Source organism: Lygodium microphyllum, chromosome 10, assembly GCF_053477565.2.
Source record: "Lygodium microphyllum isolate KBCC chromosome 10, Lygodium_microphyllum_v1.1.10, whole genome shotgun sequence".
Classification (NCBI taxonomy): domain Eukaryota; kingdom Viridiplantae; phylum Streptophyta; class Polypodiopsida; order Schizaeales; family Lygodiaceae; genus Lygodium; species Lygodium microphyllum.
The window spans coordinates 70,319,797-70,342,990 of record NC_141144.1 but is presented as its reverse complement, the minus strand read 5'-3'; the positions used below and the strand labels follow the sequence as shown (position 1 = coordinate 70,342,990).

The window sequence follows — 23,194 nt, the reverse complement described above, 5'->3', positions numbered from 1 at the left end:
CGGAAATGCCTTCCACACACATGGAAAGATTTAGAAATTGGTTGGAATATTCCCTCATGGTAGAACCCCTTTGCCTAAGATCATACCATTTCCTTTCAAGCCTTTTCTTCTCCATTGATGACACGAACACTTGAGTCATGGCTGATTTGAAGTCCTCCCAATACTAAAAATTCTCTCCAATCTTGCTCATGTATCTCCACCAAGTATGCGCATATCCCTCTAGGTGTAGGGCTGCATAACAAATATTTGCTTGATCATTGCGTAGGTAGAGAGTGAAATACATTTCCAATTTGTTGATCCATTCTTCAAGCTCGATCGGTGAAGGGTTATCTCCTTTGAAATTGGATATATTGATATTGTCCTTATATACTAATAGTGCTGCCTATTATGGTTGGTATATCCAAAAGACTGTTGTCTATTAAAATAATCACTTATTGCTTGTTGTCCATGATTAGGGATAGATGAATGCTATCCATTTCCACTATTTTCAAAAGATTGAGGACCAAACAATGAGTTCCCATGTGATTGGCTGGTTATGAGTCGATATCCCATGTGACAACCTATCTTAATGATCTTCAGCATGCTTAAAACTATCTCCTTTCCTTGCTTTATCATGTGCATACTACCCTTGATCTTCTCTTGCATGATGAACTTGAGTATGTTGAGAACCAAACTCTTCGTAGAAGGGATAACATCCATGTACAAACTCATTTCTGTCATCATACAAGGAATATTCTTGATGTCCTTTATCTCTTGAATTAGAAAAGTTGGGCTTGTTCCTATCCCAAGAATTGGTATGAGGCTGAACTGTTTCATTCACCTTAGAAGGCCCACCATGTTCAAAAGTGGATGGTATATGTTGATGGTTTTTTGTGAACCTCACATTGCCATGAACAATAGGTACATCTTCAACATGCGAAGGTGGATTGCTTTGCAATTTGTTACCCAAGTTGCTGAATATTGTGACCAACTATTCAAATTTGGCATCCAACCTATGGTTTTGCTTCTCCATGTGTGTAATCATCTTACCAAACTTGTCATCCATTGAATGGGTAAGTTGGATTAGACATTCATTCATTTTACCAACTTTCTTTGATAGCTGTTGGAAATCATTGGAATCATGAGTAACATTACTTCAGTTCCAAGCTCATCGTCATGAGGAACCCTTAGCCAATGGACCTCTTCATCATTAGTTGTACTATTTCCCATAAATTATTGTCCCTAATTTGTGACCCCAATGGTAGGATTAGCTTCAGCATGGTAATCTTGTAAACCTTCATTAATGTGCTCCAATACGTGCTCCCTCTTCTTGTTCCTTGCCATCATGGAAACTGTAGTAATTCAGAACTGCCTGACAAAGAATGGTCAATAACCAAAGCTATACTCCTCCAATCTAAGTTCTCGATAGCTCCAAAAGAAGCTAATAACATGTAGATATATAGATTTCCTGAGCTAATAAGTTTGGAAGAGGCATATGGTTGCTTCAGATCAAAACAGTGTACCCTATCAACTAGTCCAAGTGTTGTCTACAGTGACCACCTGTCACTAAAATGGCCAAAACTTTTGAACCATTGGTCCAAATGAGGTGTTCTATAGCTAAAATCGAAGCTAAATTTTTCCTAAACACAACGAGTATAAGAACCAATTTTTCAGAGTAAAATATCCCATTTTTGTAATTGATTCTTTATGACTGTCCAGGATGAGACAACAACCTGTAATAACCTGTAGATTCACTATTTGGACTTAGTTTCAATGCCTTTGGTCATAGATCATCAAGAATCACCTATGGGCACTGAATTATAACCTGGAGACTCAATCATCCACTTGGAATCAACTTCAAAGTACCTATAGACCTATATATCTATTCAAAAATGTCACAAATTGCCCTGTTTTGCCTTGTTTGTACCATAAGTCTTCAAGTCTTCATCCACACTTTCCCAAGTGGTCTTTCGTGGTCCACCACCTGTGGTGAGGGATAAAATGGCAGGACATGCACCTAAATGGGCTCTGAAACTCTGGAAGGTGTGCAAAGTTCCTTTCAAGCCAGGTTGTGCACCCCTATGAAGTCATAAATAGCAAGAGAAGGTCATCTCACTATTGTCTTGCTATCTTATCCGGCTCTTCGACCTTTTTCCTAGGTCGGAATATACATGGCAAAGCTAGTGTTCTAACAATCAGGGCATGATATGAATGGCTGAATCAAGATTTTGCCATTTCATGATATCGCAAGAACTGGAATGGAATTGGGCTGAAAATGAAATGGGAATAGGTAAGGAATACCTATAGCAGTGACTCACTACTTTGCAATTTTTATTCCACTTACCATTGGGTAAATTTTTCATTCATGGCAATGAAACAAGAGGCAAGCAATTCAATGTTAGGGTTAGGACAAAATGGATGAGAATTAGAGGCATTGAGAGATTATTTCAGCGAATGCAAGTGATCAAGCACTGTTTAATCACTAAATTAGCTCTATGGATTATTCATGAAATGCATTTTGAGAAAATGTTTGAAATTCTTGATCATTTTAATCCCTCTTCCATCAATTGGATCAGCTCAGCAATTGGATTCAAAGGGACATATTAAAGATTATTGGAAGTACCTCTTATGCTTATATGTGAAGAGTGTGGTTGATGTAGATACTTCTCACAAAGATGACTTGACTTCAACTTCAAATGATCCAAAGAAGTCCCAATTTAAGCATGCTTCAATATAGAATAAGCTCCCAGCTTCATACACTTCTCCTATGAACTCCATTGTTGCTCCAATGCTTCAAGTATGGTTGAGGAAGGTATAATCTTCTTCTATTTGATGTAGAGATGCTGTCCATAGCTTCCATAGATTAATGTTTGCCAATAACTCTTCAATGTTGCTTCAATGTTGATAATAGATTGAGGCCACGGGTATAAGCAAGATCCAGGAGTGATTGCCACCAAAACCCCCTTCATTTTCTTCAAGAAATCTGAAATTCTTTGATGTTGTCAAAAAGTGTCATGTATAGGGTTTCATGGGAGAAAGAAAAGTCCAAGAATGGAAGAAATCTTCCTCAAGATTGAAGAAGGCCACTTGCCAATGAGGTTGGAAACCTCAAGCATAGATTTATTGAGCTATAGAGCTCGTTTTTCTGTGGAGTAATCGTGTATGGATTGCAGGCGGCAGATCACGCTAATGTATTCTTGAAGTCATGAAGCAAAGGAAGAAGCATAATGTGCCAAACTACTACTCTATACAAAGCTGATAATCCACGGAATCAAACTATGGTATCCATTGTGGTTGGAACAGTCATGGTTGGAAGATTTTAGCAAGAGATTGGCTATGGAGTATGAAGTGAGCTTGAGACAGGAGAGAGAAAGACTGAGTCTAGAAAGCAAACCCTTCCTTCTCAAAAGCAACCCCCACTAAACTCAACCTCAACCCAAGTTACCTGGATTTTGTCCATCTCTCTTCATTTTTGGGCGAAAATTAAGCCACGACCTGCTAAAATTGACTGGAGCTTGCCATTGTCCACTAGTTCATGCCAAGAACCTCCATCTTAGTCACAATTTGTGACAGATCTCCATGTCAGACCACAGTTATGGAAAAATTAACAATTGTGACTAATTTTTAATTGCGGCTTTCACTCCCTAGTCTATGAAAGTGTATCAAGTACAAGAAAATGACTCCTGACAAGGATCTAAACTATGCTCTGATACCAATTGAAATGAAGGTTACCACTTCAAAGGAAATTTACACAAAGACTAACAAGAAATACTAGGTAACAAGAAATGCTGGAAACCATAGCTTGCCATTCTTAATTCAAGATGTCTTACAACCAAGAATTACAAGAGATGTTGAAGCCATGGAAGCTTGAGAATCAATTGATGATGGTTGTTGCAAGGAACTCACCCCTTACAATGGTGGGGAAGGAAATACCTTCAGCGCAAGAACTGGAGATGTGAAAAATGATTAGAATATGATTTACATTGGCACCCTCTTGCCTTTCATACTCATTCCAAAGCTAGGCTAATTTCCTAATTAAAGCAACATGAAAATTGCGTTATTACAGATGGTACCAAAAGGGCCTTAGGATTATTTTTACAACCTCTTAGATCTTCTCAATGACATATATTAATAATGTAAATTTTCATATTCTACTAAAGCTATATGCATTTTCTTATTTCAAATATAAATAAAAAATGTATCCAAAAAGTGAAATAATGGCACATATAGCTAATGTTTACATGAGCATTGAGAACAATAGAGTCAATAGAATTCTATGATGAATCCCAAGAGTCGTTATTATAGATCATTTATGAACAAAAAATTGATGAATGTTGCAAATAAATTAAACGTCTTTAGGATAACGAAACCAATGACAAATTCGGGAGACCATGGATTTCACCCTAAAAAGGTCATCCTTGGTGGCATTTTACATTCTTTATGTATGCATCATCATTAGTCATGGCTTTTAGGTATCAAGTAGTAAAGCTACAATGCAATCATGTAGGAATTTTTCCACATTGCAAAGGTGATGTACAAAACTCTTCCAAAAAGAATTCGGTGATGATAACTGATGTGTTGAGAATAAATATATTGTTATTTTGTTTTTAAAATGAAATCTCTACATTTATGGAATCTTATCGATGATATGATTTACTAGCTAATTAGCGAAAAATAAGAGTGGACCAAAAAGAAAGGGGCGTACTTTAGGGCATAAAATGCTTGAGAATGTCCCCACATATAGAGTTGAATTAAACATCACAACAGCAATATCATTTAGGCCAAGGTAAAAGTTCCTGAATTGGGAGTGTTCCAATCACAATAAGCCAAGAAGATTGCAAATACTTTTTTCAGCAATTTCCTTGCATTCTTCAAGTACCTCGTAGAGGAGCTCCATACCAAACACCTCAAGGAGTATCAAATATTCTAATCATGTAGTATTTTCAAAGAAACATGATAACTAGACAAAAAGAGCATAAGAGTTAGAGAGACTCAACAAGGTAATGAAATTTTCATTCATGGCAATGAAACAAGAGGCAAGCAATTCAATGTTAGGGTTAGGACAAAATGGATGAGAATTAGAGGCATTGAGAGATTATTTCAGCGAATGAAAGTGATCAAGCACTGATTAATCACTAAATTAGCTCTATGGATTATTCATGAAATGCATTTTGAGAAAATGTTTGAAATTCTTGATCATTTTAATCCCTCTTCCATCAATTGGATCAGCTCAGCAATTGGATTCAAAGGGACATATTAAAGATTATTGGAAGTACCTCTTATGCTTGTATGTGAAGAGTGTGGTTGATGTAGATACCTCTCACAAAGATGACTTGACTTCAACTTCAAATGATCCAAAGAAGTCCCAATTTAAGCATGCTTCAATATAGAATAAGCTCCCAGCTTCATACACTTCTCCTATGAACTCCATTGTTGCTCCAATGCTTCAAGTACGGTTGACGAAGGTATAATCTTCTTCTATTTGATGTAGAGATGCTGTCCATAGCTTCCATAGATTAATGTTTGCCAATAACTCTTCAATGTTGCTTCAACGTTGATAATAGATTGAGACCACGGGTATAAGCAAGATCCAGGAGTGATTGCCACCAAAACCCCCTTCATTTTCTTCAAGAAATCTGAAATTCTTTGACGTCAAAAACTGTCATGTATAGGGTTTCATGGGAGAAAGAAAAGTCCAAGAATGGAAGAAATCTTCCTCAAGATTGAAGGACACTTGCCAATGAGGTTGGAAACCTCAAGCATAGATTTATTTAGCTATAGAGCTCGTTTTTCTGTGGAGTAATCGTGTATGGATTGCAGGCGGCAGATCATGCTGATGTATTCTTGAAGTCATGAAGCAAAGGAAGAAGCATAATGTGCCAAACTACTACTCTATACAAAGCTGATAATCCACGGAATCAAACTATGGTATCCATTGTGGTTGGAACACTCATGGTTGGAAGATTTTAGCAAGAGATTGGCTATGGAGTATGAAGTGAGCTTGAGACAGGAGAGAGAAAGACTGAGTCTAAAAAGCAAACCCTTCCTTCTCAAAAGCAACCCCCACTAAACTCAACCTCAACCCAAGTTACCTGGATTTTGTCCATCTCTCTTCATTTTTGGGCGAAAATTAAGCCACGACCTGCTAAAATTGACTAGAGCTTGCCATTGTCCACTAGTTCATGCCAAGAACCTCCATCTTAGTCACAATTTGTGACAGATCTCCATGTCAGACCACGGTTATGGAAAAATTAACAGTTGTGACTAATTTTTAATTGCGGCTTTCACTCCCTAGTCTATGAAAGTGTATCAAGTACAAGAAAATGACTCCTGACAAGGATCTAAACTAATGCTCTGATACCAATTGAAATGAAGGTTACCACTTCAAAGGAAATTTACACAAAGACTAACAAGAAATACTAGGTAACAAGAAATGCTGGAAACCATAGCTTGCCATTCTTAATTCAAGATGTCTTACAACCAAGAATTACAAGAGATGTTGAAGCCATGGAAGCTTGAGAATCAATTGATGATGGTTGTTGCAAGGAACTCACCCCTTACAATGGTGGGGAAGGAAATACCTTCAGCGCAAGAACTGGAGATGTGAAAAATGATTAGAATATGATTTACATTGGCACCCTCTTGCCTTTCATACTCATTCCAAAGCGAGGCTAATTTCCTAATTAAAGCAACATGAAAATTACGTTATTACAGATGGTACCAAAAGGGCCTTAGGATTATTTTTACAACCTCTTAGATCTTCTCAATGACATATATTAATAATGTAAATTTTCATATTCTACTAAAGCTATATGCATTTTCTTATTTCAAATATAAATAAAAAATGTATCCAAAAAGTGAAATAATGGCACATATAGCTAATGTTTACATGAGCATTGAGAACAATAGAGTCAATAGAATTCTATGATGAATCCCAAGAGTCGTTATTATAGATCATTTATGAACAAAAGATTGATGAATGTTGCAAATAAATAAAACGTCTTTAGTATAACAAAACCAATGACAAATTCGAGAGACCATGGATTTCACCCTAAAAATGTCATCCTTGGTGGCATTTTACATTCTTTATGTTTGCATCATCATTAGTCATGGCTTTTAGGTATCAAGTAGTAAAGCTACAATGCAATCATGTAGGAATTTTTCCACATTGCAAAGGTGATGTACAAAACTCTTCCAAAAAGAATTCGGTGATGATAACTGATGTGTTGAGAATAAATATATTGTTATTTTCTTTTTAAAAAGAAATCTCTACATTTATGGAATCTTATCGATGATATGATTTACTAGCTAATTAGCCAAAAATAAGAGTGGACCAAAAAGAAAGAGGCATACTTTAGGGCGTAAAATGCTTGAGAATGTCCCCACATATAGAGTTGAATTAAACATCACAACAACAATATCATTTAGGCCAAGGTAAAAGTTCCTGAATTGGGAGTGTTCCAATCACAATAAGCCAAGAAGATTGCAAATACTTTTTTCAGCAATTTCCTTGCATTCTTCGTACCTCATAGAAGAGCTTCATACCAAACACCTCAAGGAGTATCAAATATTCTAATCATGTAGTATTTTCAAAGAAACATGATGACTAGACAAAAAGAGCATAAGAGTTAGAGAGACTCAACAAGGTAAATGCAAGCAATCTCATCAATAATGTATGCAAGTAGAGATTCACTCAATTTAGAATTGCCACCACCATTTAACAAATCAAGGTATCAACTTGTTTAATATATTTAGCTTTCTAACATGTGTGATCCAACCAAAGTAATGTCTCATACATAATGCCTAACTTGAAACTACAACACCTTCAATTTGCATTCATAGTTCTAGGAGATTTCATATATTAAATAATCATTCTTTGGATATACTTCCTCTTTTGTTAGTGAGAAGTGTTAGTTGGGTTTGTGCTCTAGAAGCTCACTAGTAATCTCTTAAGATATTTTCATGGTTAGATTGGATCTGCTATTGGTAGATGTCTATAATTTATGGGCTTATGTTACCAAAACTAAAATATTAGGTGACATCTTTGTGTACACCTCTACTTCCCGTCTTTGTGATCTCTTTACTTGATCTCTGCTTATCCAATCGTTATGGCATCATCATGATATTACCTTCATTCATGCATCTATGTGGAAAGCACAATAGTTCCATACCATGCATGGTCCCAAGTATGCCATAATAATGCGAAACTCTCTCTTTGGTTATGATCTTCCAATATCCAAAACTCTATAGTATCCAACACAAGCTAAAAACCATAATTTTTAGACGCATACTAAGCAAAGCTTTGCAATGCAAAAGACAACCATTAGCATGAAACAATGTCTTATTCCAGTTGCAAGCTAGCCAACCAATCATACTCCTCAAAAATCTCAACCCATGCAAAAAGTACATACCACTACTTACCCTATGATATCAAAAGGTATGTAATCGCAAAGCACTACCAAAAGTAGACATGAACCTGCATGTACTTGTGCTTTAATAATTGTCAACTTGAAAAGCATGAGAAAGTTGGAAGAGTGAAAAAATGAACCTATCATTAATACATAAGAAACCGTGTTTCCATATCAATATGAACCATCAGTAAACGTTTTAAAAATGAAAAGAGGACGAAGACAATACAAGAATGAGAACGAGAAATAAGTGTGAGAGGAAGACAAAGCTCAAGAAATAGAAGGCAAATCGATTCTTCTTTCAATCTCTAAAAATAATAATAGGGTGCACTATGAAAAGAACATAAAACCCAAAAAAACACCACTACTGCAGAGAGAGAGCTACATTAATGTCTACTCAAAGCCAACTTGATCTATGAGACAAGCCTATGTGTTTTTAACATTTTGCCAAAGTCGTGAAGAAAAGTTGTGTTTTTCTTGTAACAGCCGCAATCAAATCCTATATAGCTTTACAATGCTACGTAACTACAACCATATTGTATAGTCTACCATTATCTTCACCCTATGGGATTGATGGGATATATTATGTTACAAAGGCAGAGGCTCTCGCATCTGTAGTGCACCTTGGTGTAGATAAGGGGGAGACAAACACCTACATTAGAGAGAGAGAGACACACAGAGGAGATGCAAGAGTGAAAAGACCTATTTAATAATAAACATTCAAATGTGCAAGTCCACCACACCCAACCTAACATCCCTAAATTGTCTAGACTTGAGAACAAAAATAAAATTAGCAAGAACCAATGTAAACTTAATTTATTAACATCTATTGACCCTCCTAACATTAGTTAGTTCCATGGGACAAGAGCCTTAGAAAGATGGAAGCAGCGGCTACTCTGCAACGCAAATCCGCCACATCTATATCATGACCTCCCTCTACAAGTCCCCATTCCTCAATCTGCAATGTCTCAACCACAATTAGAAACATTTGACAAGTGAGCTACTAATAAATATAGCAATCTCTCTCTCTCTCTCTCTCTCTCTCTCTCTCTCTCTCTCTCTCTCTCTCTCTCTCTCTCTCTCTCTCTCTCTCTCTCTCTCTCTCTCTCTCTCTCTCTCTCTCTCTCTCTCTCTCTCTCTCTCTCTCTCTCTCTCTCTCTCTCTCTCTCTCTCTCTCTCTCTCTCTCTCTCTCTCTCTCTCTCTCTCTCTCTCTCTCAAATATAGAGAAGTCTACTCTCCAACCTTTTTCCTTTTGCAAAGATAATTTGACTATCTTGAAATTCAAAAACAACATTATTAAAAACTTCACAAAATACCATGAAAGATTGACTATACCATCATACCAACTAGTCCCAAACTCCAACAAAGCAAGAATCTACTACTCATGTAGTCTCTTCTAAGAATATCGATTGTTAGTTCGCTAAGAGCTAAAGTGGAGCTATTGGAGTATTACTCACCTCCTGAGATATCAATACCTCAAACACTAGAGTGCTTATGAGAGCCGATATTAGAAGATATCATCACCTATTGCAAAAGAACCTCAACATTTTTCTCCCCTTCACAACTATTGTGCAATTATAAGACTTCGAAATGTGCCTTCACTTAAAAATGTGCCTCAAGTCAATGTTCCCAACATTTGTCAAGAGGTCATAAAGGTGTACATGCCATATACAATGCCATTCACACCTATAAACAATATATTCTTTAGTGGGATCTCATTGACTATTATCTACTCCAAAAATGGTGTGAACATCATTAGCTTGATGCCATACTATGATATTCCACATCATGATCCACCATGATACTTATGGGATTCATTCCCACCTGTAAATTGCATTACGTTAAGAAGAAAATTTATGCACAAATTCTTCCTCCATTCTCGATCAATTTATTCCGATTTCATGTAGTGCCAAAAACACAAAAGTGAACAAATTCTCCTTGGATATTGATAATACCAACCTACAGACATTTTCATTGGCATTCATTTTATCCAACTCTATTTCAAGGGAGCCAACGAGACCCATTTTTTCAATGAACTCATCCCAAGTGTACCACACTAATTGCAATCGCTTAATCTTGTTGGCATCCTTGTCATTGCCACACATGCCATCATCATCATAAGATAGAAAGGCATGACTCTACAATGTCACCAATTATCATTGTTACAATATTCATATCAACACATGTTTTTCCAACTTCAAGATTGAGTCCTAGCTTTTTGGGTAGGCAAGACATCTTATAAGTTGTATAGGACATGGGGAAGCTCCATAAGTACCAAGGGTTCAACATTAAAGAGGAAGATATCAATTGTTTATTTAATTTAAAATTCCTAAGGCACATTTAAATAATGTGGATTTTTGAGTCATCGTGTCAAAGTTTCCACTTAAATTATTAAATTTAGGCATCGTAAAAATGATTAAGACCAAAGAGATAAATTTAGTTCTTATTAATAAAAGACATCTTCATTAGGAGAAAATAGTCAAAAGCTTAGAAAACATTAAGCAAAGTAAGCATCTTAATTTTTTGACACATCAAGCAAGTTTTCATAGGTCATGACAATAGGCAATCAAGTCCTTTCTATTCGCAAACATTCAAGGGTAGCTTTTCTCTCTTCTTTACTAGTGTGCAAGCAAGGTCATGTTTTATCATCTTCTATAAGCATGGGTCAAAACTCAAACAACAATATGCAATGTCAAAAGAGGTAATGACATGCTACTAGCAACTTTAGGACGCTTTCAACATCGCATGCTTGATCTCTAGAATTGAGTGTAAATTACATAGCCTTCCCTCTCTTCAAAGGGCATACAATGTTGGCGTTGGCAACTATTTTGCACTATGCCTAGCTCCTTTTTTCAATTTTAAGCAAAGATTGTATGTTTATGGCAAAACTAGTCAAATCCAATGTGAAAGCCATATTTGATAAAAGCGACTTATGACATGTGGCTAGAAATTTCATTTATGCTACTCCACTTTCCTTTTTGCACTAATTATTTCTCATTTCCTAAAAAGAGGACATGTTTTTCTAAATTCTATATCAGTTTTCTTCATTGTAGCACTTGTACAGTAGCTGAAGATAGCTTAAAGTTAGCCCCCAACCATCTCCATCATGATACTCCACTCTATCATCGAAGTTGTCAATATTCCCTTTACTTTCATTGTTGATTTACAAGGCAGCAAACTTGTAACTTAATTACCACACCTTCTTATTGAGCTCTTCTTCCATTTCAAAAACAAAAGGCAAGTCATATTTATGTATCATTTATCAACAATGAAAAATGTTATAATTTTTCCTATTTCTACTCGCATCTTGTAAAGAAATCATATTTAAAAAATTATAAACATAAATTTTTTAAAAATGGAGACAAATTGAGGGTTGAATGGCTCAACCTTGAACATAAGCAAATATATTAAATTGTTGAGCATACTACATTGTTCCATGCATTGATACCCTCTGAGTAGGAGCATTCTAGTTTTCCAGATGTAAAGTGTTTTATTGTTAATTTCATGGTTAAGTGATTTGCAAGTCCCGTAAATTACTATCATTTCTATTTTTAAAGGTTGACTACATGGTTTTCTTAACACAATCTCACCAACTTTCTTAAGAGTATGGACACTCAAGTCTAATTTCAATAATATATATTATGGATACCTAGAGTATCTCTATATGTGAATTCTATCATATGATCATACAAAGAGTTATACGTGGAGTAGCTAAGCCTTAAAGAGAAATATAGGAGGAAAGCATAATTTTAAGTGTGTTGAGTACATATTTGGTTGCATTGAATGCATACTTGTTTACATCGAGCGCTTTCTCATGTTCATGAGTCATTGCATATTAATAGTAGTGAATTCTTTAAGATGGCCAAGGATACAATTCTTGTAAAGCAACATCGATCCCTTAGAAGGCCATGAGAGTAAGGCTTGTAAAGCAATGTGGATCCTTTGGGGTGGCTATTACTATAAGTCTCATAAAGGAACCATTAAGGGTAAGTAAGCGATCTAGTGGAGCATAGAACCCACGAAAGCATTTACGTGTGGTATGTGCATTCATATCTCATCTTTTTTTTTAGCTAACATTGTTAATGTGTTCCTAGTTGGATTTTTGTTTTTCCTATATGTTCCACAAGAACAAGCAAGAGATATGAGTCATAATGCAAGATGATTGCTTCCTTTCAAAGAGACAATTGAGGGCATATCCCATTGTCATAAGAGGTGTCAGCTCTGAAGGATCTTTTGCTAGGTTCTTTGCATGTCTAGAGAAAGGTGTTATCTAGTACAATGGTTGCATTCTGTCTACGAACAAAACCATCCTATCCCATCCATCCAATCAGATTGAATCCATCCAAGATACATATAGTCTGGACTATACCTGCACAAGCGACCATTGCCCAATGTCAAAGCTGACCTTTTTTTCTCGTACTTACCTTTTTTATCCATTTTTCTGCCGCTTTTTTTCCCAAAAAGTTCCTTTTCAAATTGTCTTGGGCCTTTATCAACTACCCCCTCCGAAGTCAAACTTTACCCTCAACTTTCAAGCATGTTGCCTTCTCTACTCAAGGCTCATCGCTCAATCCGCTTCCTCAAGCTTACGAGTCATCTCACTCTCTTCCTCTTCCTTCTCTTTCCACCTTCTCTTTCTCTTCCTATCTAGTATCCTTCCAACTTCAAGCTACAACCTTCTCTTCCAAGTTTCTCTTTCTATCTTCAAACATCTTCCTCTTTCTCTTCTTCTTCATGAATGTAAATTCTTAAGTCATCTTATTATTTATATATCTCAACTTCAATTTCTCACATGAATGTGGATCAGTTCAAGTTAACAAGAGCCATACTTAAAAGTGTGAATAGAGAGAGAGATAAAGAGCAAGACGCCATCTTCAGAGAGCTCTACATGGAGCTAGAGGAGATTGACCACTGAGTGCCATGTACTTGTAGGGAAAGGCGGGTCACTACTCGAGGCATTGCAATTAATAGCAACACACATGTAGTAATAGGAACCTATGTGAGTCGTGGTTCTAGAAGTTATTCTGCTCCAATTGCTCGTGTTTCAGAAAATGCTCCTATTTGAGAGCACGAGTATAATGAGCATAGCAATCTCCTTAGTAATAGGGATTTTGTTCCACACACATCAAACTCATCTAGTAATGACCATGATTCTCATTTAAGTGACGGATTTGAGGTTTCATCTAAGTAGTATCCCTAACAGTCTCTACTAGATACTTTTTCAACCTAGACATTTGTATCTCCTACTTTTTTGTACATCGGTCTTGCATATGAAACTTGTCGCCTATGACTCGTATAAGACTTTTTTTTACCTATTGTACATATCTTTATACTTACAAATGAAATTGAAGTATACATTTTGTCTCAACCACTTGTTATGTTCATGAAGTATTATTGAAACTTGAAACTTGACTCTCATGTGTATTTGTGATATTTAAAGGTTAAAACTAAGGCCCTCATGTTAAAATAAGTAATATTTATTGCATTATCTCTTAATTTTCTATGTATTTTCTAATGATCATACAAAACACCAAACTTTATTCAACATTTTTTTGTGTATGTTCAGTATCGTACTAAGTCCACGGACTGGACGAATCGAACGGATCATACTTGACTACCCTGTCTTGTACATTCTTGCTAATCATGCACCTGCACATATATGGATATGGAACAATTGCATATTAGAGCAATGGCAATATGGCATGGACTATCATTGCATAATTAGTTATAGCTAGCCAAAACACATGTGCTCATGACTCTACAAGCCTCGATCATGGACTTGAGTTGGAGACTGGAGCTTTTCCATGTGCAAGTTGGATGATTGCTGCATATGGTTTGTAAATGAGAGTGTAAGTTTTAAGGCAAGTCACATGGCAAATGAGAGAATTGGTCAATCTCTCACTATGGTGACCTGGCCTGGTTGAATCGCTAGGAAGAAATGCATATGTAGTTGCATGGTTGGACAGCCTTCCAGCATGCTTACTATCCATGGTGCTTCTTCACAAATATTCTCTCTTGGAAAAGGACCAAGGTGTTGGATTGACTAGATAAGACCATAATTTCCAATAGATAATTCAAGGACAGCAAACTATTTTGCCACCATCTAATCATCCATGATACTTTGGAATGGTTCAGTATTTCAAACTCAGATTGCCCAACTTTTGGCTAGCTGAGATCTATGTAAGAACCACTGTTGGTGTTCAAATTTTTTATACAAGAAATACAAGGAAATTTGTTTGGAGGCATGCAACTCATTGCACATAAAAGAAGGCAAGAATTTTGGTTTACAAGTCTTGATGTAGATAAGAAGGCCACATTCTCCATCCTAAAAGACTTATTTATCAAGTGATTCTTCAAACTAGGCTACGAGAACAATCTCATATAGTCAAGCTTATGAACATCGATAGGAGGAGAATGGAGCCATCCAAAACTCCATGAGGAGTGTTCGAAGTCTATTCAAGAGAATATACAATGCAAGAGCATCCCAAACAGCAAGTTGTTTCCATAGTATACACCAATGGAATTAAAAATGGCGAGCTTTACATGGACAATGCCAGAAACTCTAACTTAGAGTAGAGTAGCTAGGAACAGTGTACTTGAAGAAATAATCAAGGATTCGCCATAGGTGAGGCCTATAAATCAGCAAAACTAACCTCAAATCCTCCACTGAAGTGTCAGTTGTTGCTGCCCGTACTGTCCACATAGTCTACCATAATAAGCGACCTGATGTGAAGGTCTTCCGCATCAACATCATCATCACGTTGCCCTCCCGCACACAACTCCAGTCTATCTTGGCAAACCATTCCTGCACCATTTACAGCTATGTTTCATCAGACAGGCCGCTCAACTGATCATGTATGACTCCAGCAAATCTGTCCCTGCGTTTGCTGTCTAACACAGGATGCGCAGCACCCAGTCAACATCAGAGAGCTGTCGTCACCTTCACAGCATCTGGATTGGCTCTACATTTGTGTTTTCTTCCCTAGCAAGCTGCCCTCCCAGTTGCCCAGTCTTCCACACTATTCCAGATTGCTAATGTCATCCTACAGCCAGCCAGATCTGTGTGTACAGCAATCTGGCCTGCCCACATTGCTGCTGCCTTCATTCAAACATCATAAGACATTATTGGATTGGTACTACTGTGTTTCAGGATTAGGACAGAGTACAACACTCTCTCAAGAGAGAGAGACTTGAGTTCCATTGTATCATATTCGCATTACAAATTGATTCATTCATTCATTCACCTTCTAGGTTATCTTCATCTTGAGTTCTACAGTTTCTCTATGTTTGTCATACACTCTGAGTTTCTCTATCTTTGTTCAAGCATTTCTTTACATTTACATCACCAGGGCAAAAGGTTCCCACCCTCAAGTAGCCTAAATGTGAGCATCCTCTCAGAGTCTTATGTGTTCGGTGCACCTTCTTTATCACGTGTGACCACTCAATTTCCCACATGGCAATGCTGAGTTGATCCTTCCCTTCTCATTCTATAGCATCTTTCATTTCATCGCTAGCATGCACAAGAGGGATCCACACCTTTCAAGTACCATCTATGCCTGCTCAGCACTTTGGGGCACTTTCCTACAAGTAGTATGTTCCCTATGCTTCTTTCAGCACTCACTCTCCTATTGCCATGGCAAAGAATGCTTTCCATGATAAGACTAGAGTTAATGGTTATCACTTCAGCCCCTAATTGTTGTGCTTTCAATCTTCCACTGCTTGCAAACCTTTGACATAGTTCAGACTACTTGTATCGGATATAAGCAGGTCTCATCAAACTTGAATGGATCTCAGATATAAGAGTGATAGAGTGTCTCGTCAGCAAGACACCATCTTCAGAGAGCTCTACATGGAGCTAGAGGAGATTGACCACTGAGTGCCACGTACTTGTAGGGAAAGGTGGGTCACTACTTGAGGCATTGCAATTGGTAGCAACACACATGTAGTAGTCAAAACCTACGTGAGGCGTGGTTCTAGAAGCTCTTCTGCTCCAATTACTCGTGTTTCAAAGAATGCTCCTATTCGAGAGCGCGAGTATAATGAGCATAGCAATCTCCTTAGTAATGGGGATTTTGTTCCACACACATCAGACTCATCTAGTAATGACCATGAGTCTCATTTGAGTGACGGATTTGAGGATTCATCTAAGTAGTATCCCTGAAAATCTCTACTAGATACTTTTTCAACCTAGACATTTGTATCTACTACTTTTTTGTACATCAGTCTTGAATATGAAACTTGTCACTTATGACTCGTCTAAGACTCTTTTTTTGATCTATTGTACATATCTTCAGACTTACAAATGAAATTGAAGTATACATTTTGTCTCAACAACTTGTTATGTTCATGAAGTATTATTGAAACTTGAAACTTGACTCTCATGTGTATTTGTGATATTTAAAGGTTAAAACTAAGGCTCTCATGTTAAAATAAGTAATATTTACTGCATTATCTCTTAATTTCCTATGTATTTTTTAATGATCGTACAAAACACCAAAATTTATTCAACATTTGTTTGTGTACGTTCAGTATCGTACTAAGTCCACGGACTGGACGAATCGAACGGATCGTACTTCACTACCTGTCTTGTACATTCTTGCTAATCATGCACATGCACATATATGGATATGGAAGAATCACATATTAGAGCAATGGAATATGGCATGGACTATCATTGCACAATTAGTTATAGCTTACCAAAACACATGTGCTTATGACTCTACAAGCCTTGATCATGGACTTGAGTTGGAGGCTGGAGCTTTTCCATGTGCAAGTTGGCTGATTGCTGCATATGGTTTGTAAATGAGAGTGTAAGTTTTAAGGCAAGTCACATGGCAAAATGAGAGAATTGGTCAATCTCTCACTATTGCGGCCTGGCATGGTTGAATCACTAGGAAGAAATGCATATATAGTTGCATGGTTTCACAACCTTCCAGCATGCTTACTATCCATGGTGCTTCTTCACAAATATTCTCTCTTGGAAAAGGACCAAGGTGTTGGATTGACTAGATAAGACCATAATTTCCAATAGATAATTCAAGGACAGCAAACTATTTTGCCATCTGATCATCCATGATACTTTGGAATGGTTCAGTATTTCAAACTCAGATTGCCCAACTTTTGGCTAGCTAAGATCTATGTAAGAACCACTGTTAGTGTTCAAATTTTTTATACAAGAAATACAAGGAAATTTGTTTGGAGGCATGCAACTCATTGCACATAAGAGAAGGCAAGAATTTTGGTTTACAAGTCTTGATGTAGCTAAGAAGGCCACATTCTCCATCCTAAAAGACTTATTTATCAAGTGATTCTTCAAACTAGGCTATGAGAACAATGGAGCCATTCAAAACTCCATGAGGAGCGTTCGAAGTCTATTCAAGAGAATATCCAATGCGAGAGCATCCCAATCAGCAAGTTGTTTCCATAGTATACACCAATGGAATTAAAAATGGCGAGCTTTACATGGACAAAGCCAAAAACTCTAACATAGATAGAGTAGCTAGATCAAGGATTCGCCATAGGTGAGGCCTATAAATCAGCAAAACTAACCTCAAATCCTCCACTGTAGCGTGCCCGCCCATCGGCTGTCCAGGCACGCTTTTAGTGGTCTATTGAGAAACGAATCTAAGCGTCAGTGCCCGGCACCCGCAAGGAATGTTGCGGGGTTTGTCGCCTAAGGTTTCCCGAATCCGCCTCGCAACGGAATGTTCACGGCCGAACCCACTAGGATCGACCTGAAATCCGAGCTCCTAGTGGCCAAGGTCTCCTAACAGCATTCTAGCGTCGGATCCTGGACATCCCCTTTTAAGCAGAGATACCCAAGCCGAAGCAGACCCATGCGGCACTTGGTTCAAAGGGAATGGGAAACGAGAGGGATGCATTGCTCGATCTCTCTGCCCATAGGGCCTAGTCCCATTCCGGTCCCCTAAAACGGCATGAATCGGGTTCTAACGGTAAAATCTTGTGAGAAACCTCCCAGATCTCTAGGACCACCCTGCGGTAGAATGGACTCATCGAGGCTTCTGCCTACCTGCTTCCCTCAATAGGTTTAGTTTTCTAATTAGGTCCTACCACATTTATATGCGACACTTAAACTCAGATTCATTAAGCCTTTTAGGAAACAGGGTTCGTTTGTGTAACTTACAGCACAGACACAAAACAAAGCAAGTAAAACAAGTTCAAACAAATTCCTTAACTTATCTTCACGTTAATCTTTGTCTCTCGCCCATACGGGAGAAATTATATATCCCTTTTGTCCAATAGAAGTAACTCGTCCAAATCACATGGCACCACAAATTCTATCCTTTATCTAGAAAAGAAAAGGATCTCCCAACATGCCCAGACATTGGGGGCCACGGAGGTCTTCAACTCCATTCTAGACCTAGCAAGGGTGTCCAGAGCTCCACCTAATCCACAAGCTGTCTAGGAACGAAACATCATTCCCTTGGTTGGCCTTTTCACCACTCGACCTTGGCCCATAAATCGAGTAGTGCCCTCTTTGGGTTTAATCCACGATGCGATCATGGAGATGATCCATCCGTATAAAATTTCCTTCCTTAATTAAGCCAGTTAAAAATCAAGCACAAATAAGGCATTCAGTCCTAATATCATTTTTCCATGAAAACATTTATTTATCATCATGGCAATTTGTCATCACAGACTCCTGCCATGAATTTACCATCAAATACAAGTCCTTGGAATAATCATCCAAACCACAATCCAACAATCTGTTGATTGTAAAAGCATTTAGCGTATTGTTTGATTAACCAACAAAGCAATGGTATTCTTTTCCAAGCATTGCAAGAATAAATGCAATCACATTTTCATTGCACATTTGCTCTTCCCCTTGGAACCAAAAGTAAAATTTACTTAACACTTGTATGCACGATTTTTAACATCTTTTTGTTTTTACGATTATGCCATACATAACCCCTGACCGATTCTTCCTAGAGAATAAGCCATATGCAACTAGGTGCAATTAACTTTCCTTGATACATGCACTTTGCAAGCTCCATCTTGCGAATATGTGAGATGAAATTTATCCTTTCCAATGACCTATACTCGCGCATCATAGTATGGGGCCTAACGTATCTGATATGAGAATCAAAGCAAGCATCTATCAATTTGGAAATACATTACTTACGACCGGTACCACAGTTGGATTTGACAGTGATGCCTTCGCCATAAGCTTCGTTGCTAGTTATGGAATTGCCATCCACACGCGACATTCTTCGCTTGGGGGCCATCGTCCGCAAGTAGATTCGAGAAATAAAGAAAACGGAATAGATTCAAGATAGGAGTGCATAAGAGAAGATGGCTTAGTCGAAGACCGAGATAGAGGAAATTTGAGCTAACTCTCTCCCTCGCAGCCTCTCCAAATAACTCCTCTCTCTCTCTCTCTCTCTCTCTCTCTCTCTCTCTCTCTCTCAAAAGCTCCTTCTCACAATCTCTTGGAAAGGTATCCCTCTATCTCTCTCTCTTGCAACCTCTCGGGGTCTCCTTGTGCCTCCTCATACCTTATATTTATAGTGAATTAAAGAAAAGGGCTTGTAGTTGAGAAAAAGAGCTCTTTGTAGAGGGGACTTGAAAAAATCAGTGATCTGATACTTAGATCATAAATCTGATGGTTCCATTGGCTTCAAAAGGGGGGTAAAACCTCAAGACACTTGATTAAAAAGCTTTCAGATCACTCCTTTCTCTCCCTGTTCGAAGTGTTGTCTACTATCTGTAAACTCCGATCGCGGTGCGTATGATTTCACAAATCCCTCTTTTTTTGTATTAAATCCCCAAAACTAACTCAAATATCACTTGTTCTTTTTCTTCTAATTTGACATCCAGTTCTAAAAATCTCCATATCTTTTTAGGATAATATCTAAAATATGCTAGTTTTTGCCCAAAATCTAACATTTTTAGACCATCCATACTATACACATTAACACTAGTGATTAATATGGCTCATAACTCTCGTTCACGTTGTAACTAACGTGAAAGGTGGCTACAATCCTTGTCAATCCGAAAAAATGTTGGATTACAACTCTCAATTTTTTTAAATATATATTTTAATTAAATAAAAATTGTTAGCTATTAACATTAGTTAGTTTTTACATTAGTTAGTCTTTAGTTAGTAATCATACTAACTTATTAATTGACTGACTAACTTTTGAACTAACCAACTAACTTTTATTGCGTGGAAATATTACATCCACTACAGTGTCAATTGTTGCTGCCCTACTATCCACATGGTCTACCACAGTAAGCGACTTGATGTGAAAGTCTTCCGCATCAACATCATCACCACCTTGCCTTGCCGCCCACAACTCCAGTCTATCTTGGCAAACTATTCCTGCACCATTTACAGCTATGTTTCATCAGACAGGCCCCTCAACTGATCATGTATGACTCCAGCAAATCTGTCCCTATGTTTGCTGTCTAACACAGGATGTGCAGCACCCAGTCAACATCAGAGAGCTGTCGTCACCTTCACAGCATCTGCATTGGCTCTACATTTGTGTTTTCTTCCTAGCAAGCTGCCCTCCCAGTTGCCCAGTCTTCCACACTATTCCAGATTGCTAATGCCATCCTACAGCCAGCCAGATCTGCGTGTACAGCAATCTGGCCTGCCTACATTGCTGCTGCCTTCATTCAAACATCATAAGACATTATTGGATTGGTACTACTGTGTTTCAGGAATAGGACAAAGTACAACACTCTCCAAAAGCTGACATCCGTGTCACCAATGACTCCAACTCACCTCATCCCCATTCCTAGAGAGAGAGAGACTTGAGGTCCATTGTATCATATTCGCATTACAAATTGATTCATTCGTTCATTCACCTTCTAGGTTATCGTCATCTTGAGTTCTATAGTTTCTCTATGTTTGTTATACACTCTGAGTTTCTCTATCTTTGTTCAAGCATTTCTTTACACTTGCATCACCAGGGTAAAAGGTTCCCACCTGTTTGTCTCCATTTCTTTTGCTTTTTTGAGATTTATGTTGTGAAATGAAGTAGTGTAGGTATGTATCTTGTGAATTGGATGCATTAGAGTAGGAGAAAACAAAGAAAAACAAAGAAAATAAGCATTAGGGTTTACTATTGCAAAACAGGGTAAAACAGGGCAAAAATTGTGCAAAAAATGGCAAAAAGCTCGCTTATGATGCCCAAGATCAACGAGTGATTGGGGGCATCAACACCTTACCCGGGAAGGGGCATAAGAGCCAAGAGGCCGAGGGAGAGCTCATTTGTGACCATTTCAGTGAGAGAGAGAGAGAGAGGGGGGAGGAGAGAGAGAGCCATCGCACGATCCGCTCCGATCTCGCCATTGAAAAGCCTACCGCTCTAGTCAAGTACATGAATCCCTTCCCCTATCCCCCTAGATAGGATCTGGAGGTTTGTGCTTGGTATGATTGGGTAAATCGCAAGAATCGGACAAGATCGACATCGCGCTGTTGCCGTCACGCCGCACTCGGCCCGTCCAAGTGGCCTTTTCTGGGCCGAGTCCCAGAATCGGCCCTCCGCCCCTTACCATTCGGCCCACTCGGCCCGAAACCCTAATCGGGCCTCGGCCCGTCCGAGTCAAACCGTCCGAGCCTATTGATTCAGCCCATCCGAGCCAATAATTCGGCCCTCAGCCCGTCCGAGTTCAACATTCGGCCCTCGGCCCAAGCGCCTCGGCCTGTCCGGGTCTGCTCTGTCCGAGTCAGGAATTCGGCCCTATGCCTCGGCCTGTCTGAGTGATCCACGCGGACCTTGCAATTCGGACCAGCTCGGTCGAGTGTAAATTTTTATCAAATTCTCAGAAAGTTGACCTGACCCGGCTAGAGATCAACAGCGCAAACTGTCGAAAGTCCTTCGAACGCTCAGAACCTGATTCTGGCACACGGAATAGACGAAATCGTAGGGAGCAGCCGCTTAGCAGCTTGAATTAGGCAGCAGCAAGACCCAGAGACCTAGACGCAAAGCGCTGAGCAGTTAAAACCTAATTGGCCAAAAACGAACGCGGCAACATATTAGAAAGGCGCTGAACCCTGTCAAGGCGGCCAGAAAAGTGACCAACAAGCCTATCAAGCCCGAACAAAGCGAAAGTGCATAAGACGCTTCGAGTAGTTTGCTGCACTCACCGCAAATTCCTGCACTTGAATGCACTTAAAGAAATTGAAAGCCTGACTGAGCACAAGTGCACGAGGAGCGACACGCACACTAAGTGACCATAAAGTGAGGGTTGCATTCAATAACTGAAGGAACTCACTCAGATAAACCACTCAAGGACCCCACCAGTAGGAGAGAATCCCCGCAGAGGGGGCTCCACCCTCTCCGCACCTTCCCCAAGTAGGTTGGAGAGAAAACGCGCGCCGTGACAGGTCCTCCAAATTCGACCCTAGCGTAGTGATGGCTCTACACGAGCATGGATTCTCACTTACAAGAGAGCAACCAAAAGCCTGTACCCGAATGGAGACAAACAGAGACCCTAGAACCTCAATGGGCCCATCTAGCCAACAAGGGCAAAAAGGCCACACTGCAAAAACACATACGTGTTGCGTTCGGACTGCATCTAGTCAAAGCGGAAAGCAACAACATCAAGCTACAATAGTGAGAATGACTAGATATGACAGTCCTGACAATGGATGCTCCTTGAATAGCACTACACTGACGAGCCAAAATATCAGTGGAGAATCCACATCTGGTCGTGCAGTTGGGGACTCAAGGACGTTTGTCAGAAGGCTTAAATTTACAAGCCAAGACCCGGAAGATGAAGACATAGTACCACCTGCCTATCTTAGGGTCAAACTCACCGCGAAAAGAGAGCA

General features: G+C 38.7%; 1 protein-coding gene across 2 annotated transcripts in view; it reads right to left on the bottom strand.

Moving 5' to 3' along the window:
• Positions 1-9,069: 9,069 nt before the first annotated feature.
• Positions 9,070-23,194, bottom strand: part of LOC148030138 (ATP12 protein-like protein) — a 79,345-nt gene continuing 65,220 nt past the window's right edge. The window contains exon 4 of one of the 2 annotated variants that reach the window (XM_087686412.1): positions 9,070-9,345. In XM_087686412.1, coding sequence (XP_087542538.1) covers positions 9,232-9,345 — 114 coding nt within the window. In that variant the 3' untranslated portion in view covers positions 9,070-9,231. Of the gene's footprint in view, positions 9,346-14,855; positions 15,194-23,194 lie in introns of those variants that run through there. The other variant, XM_087686413.1, reaches the window with a different exon arrangement.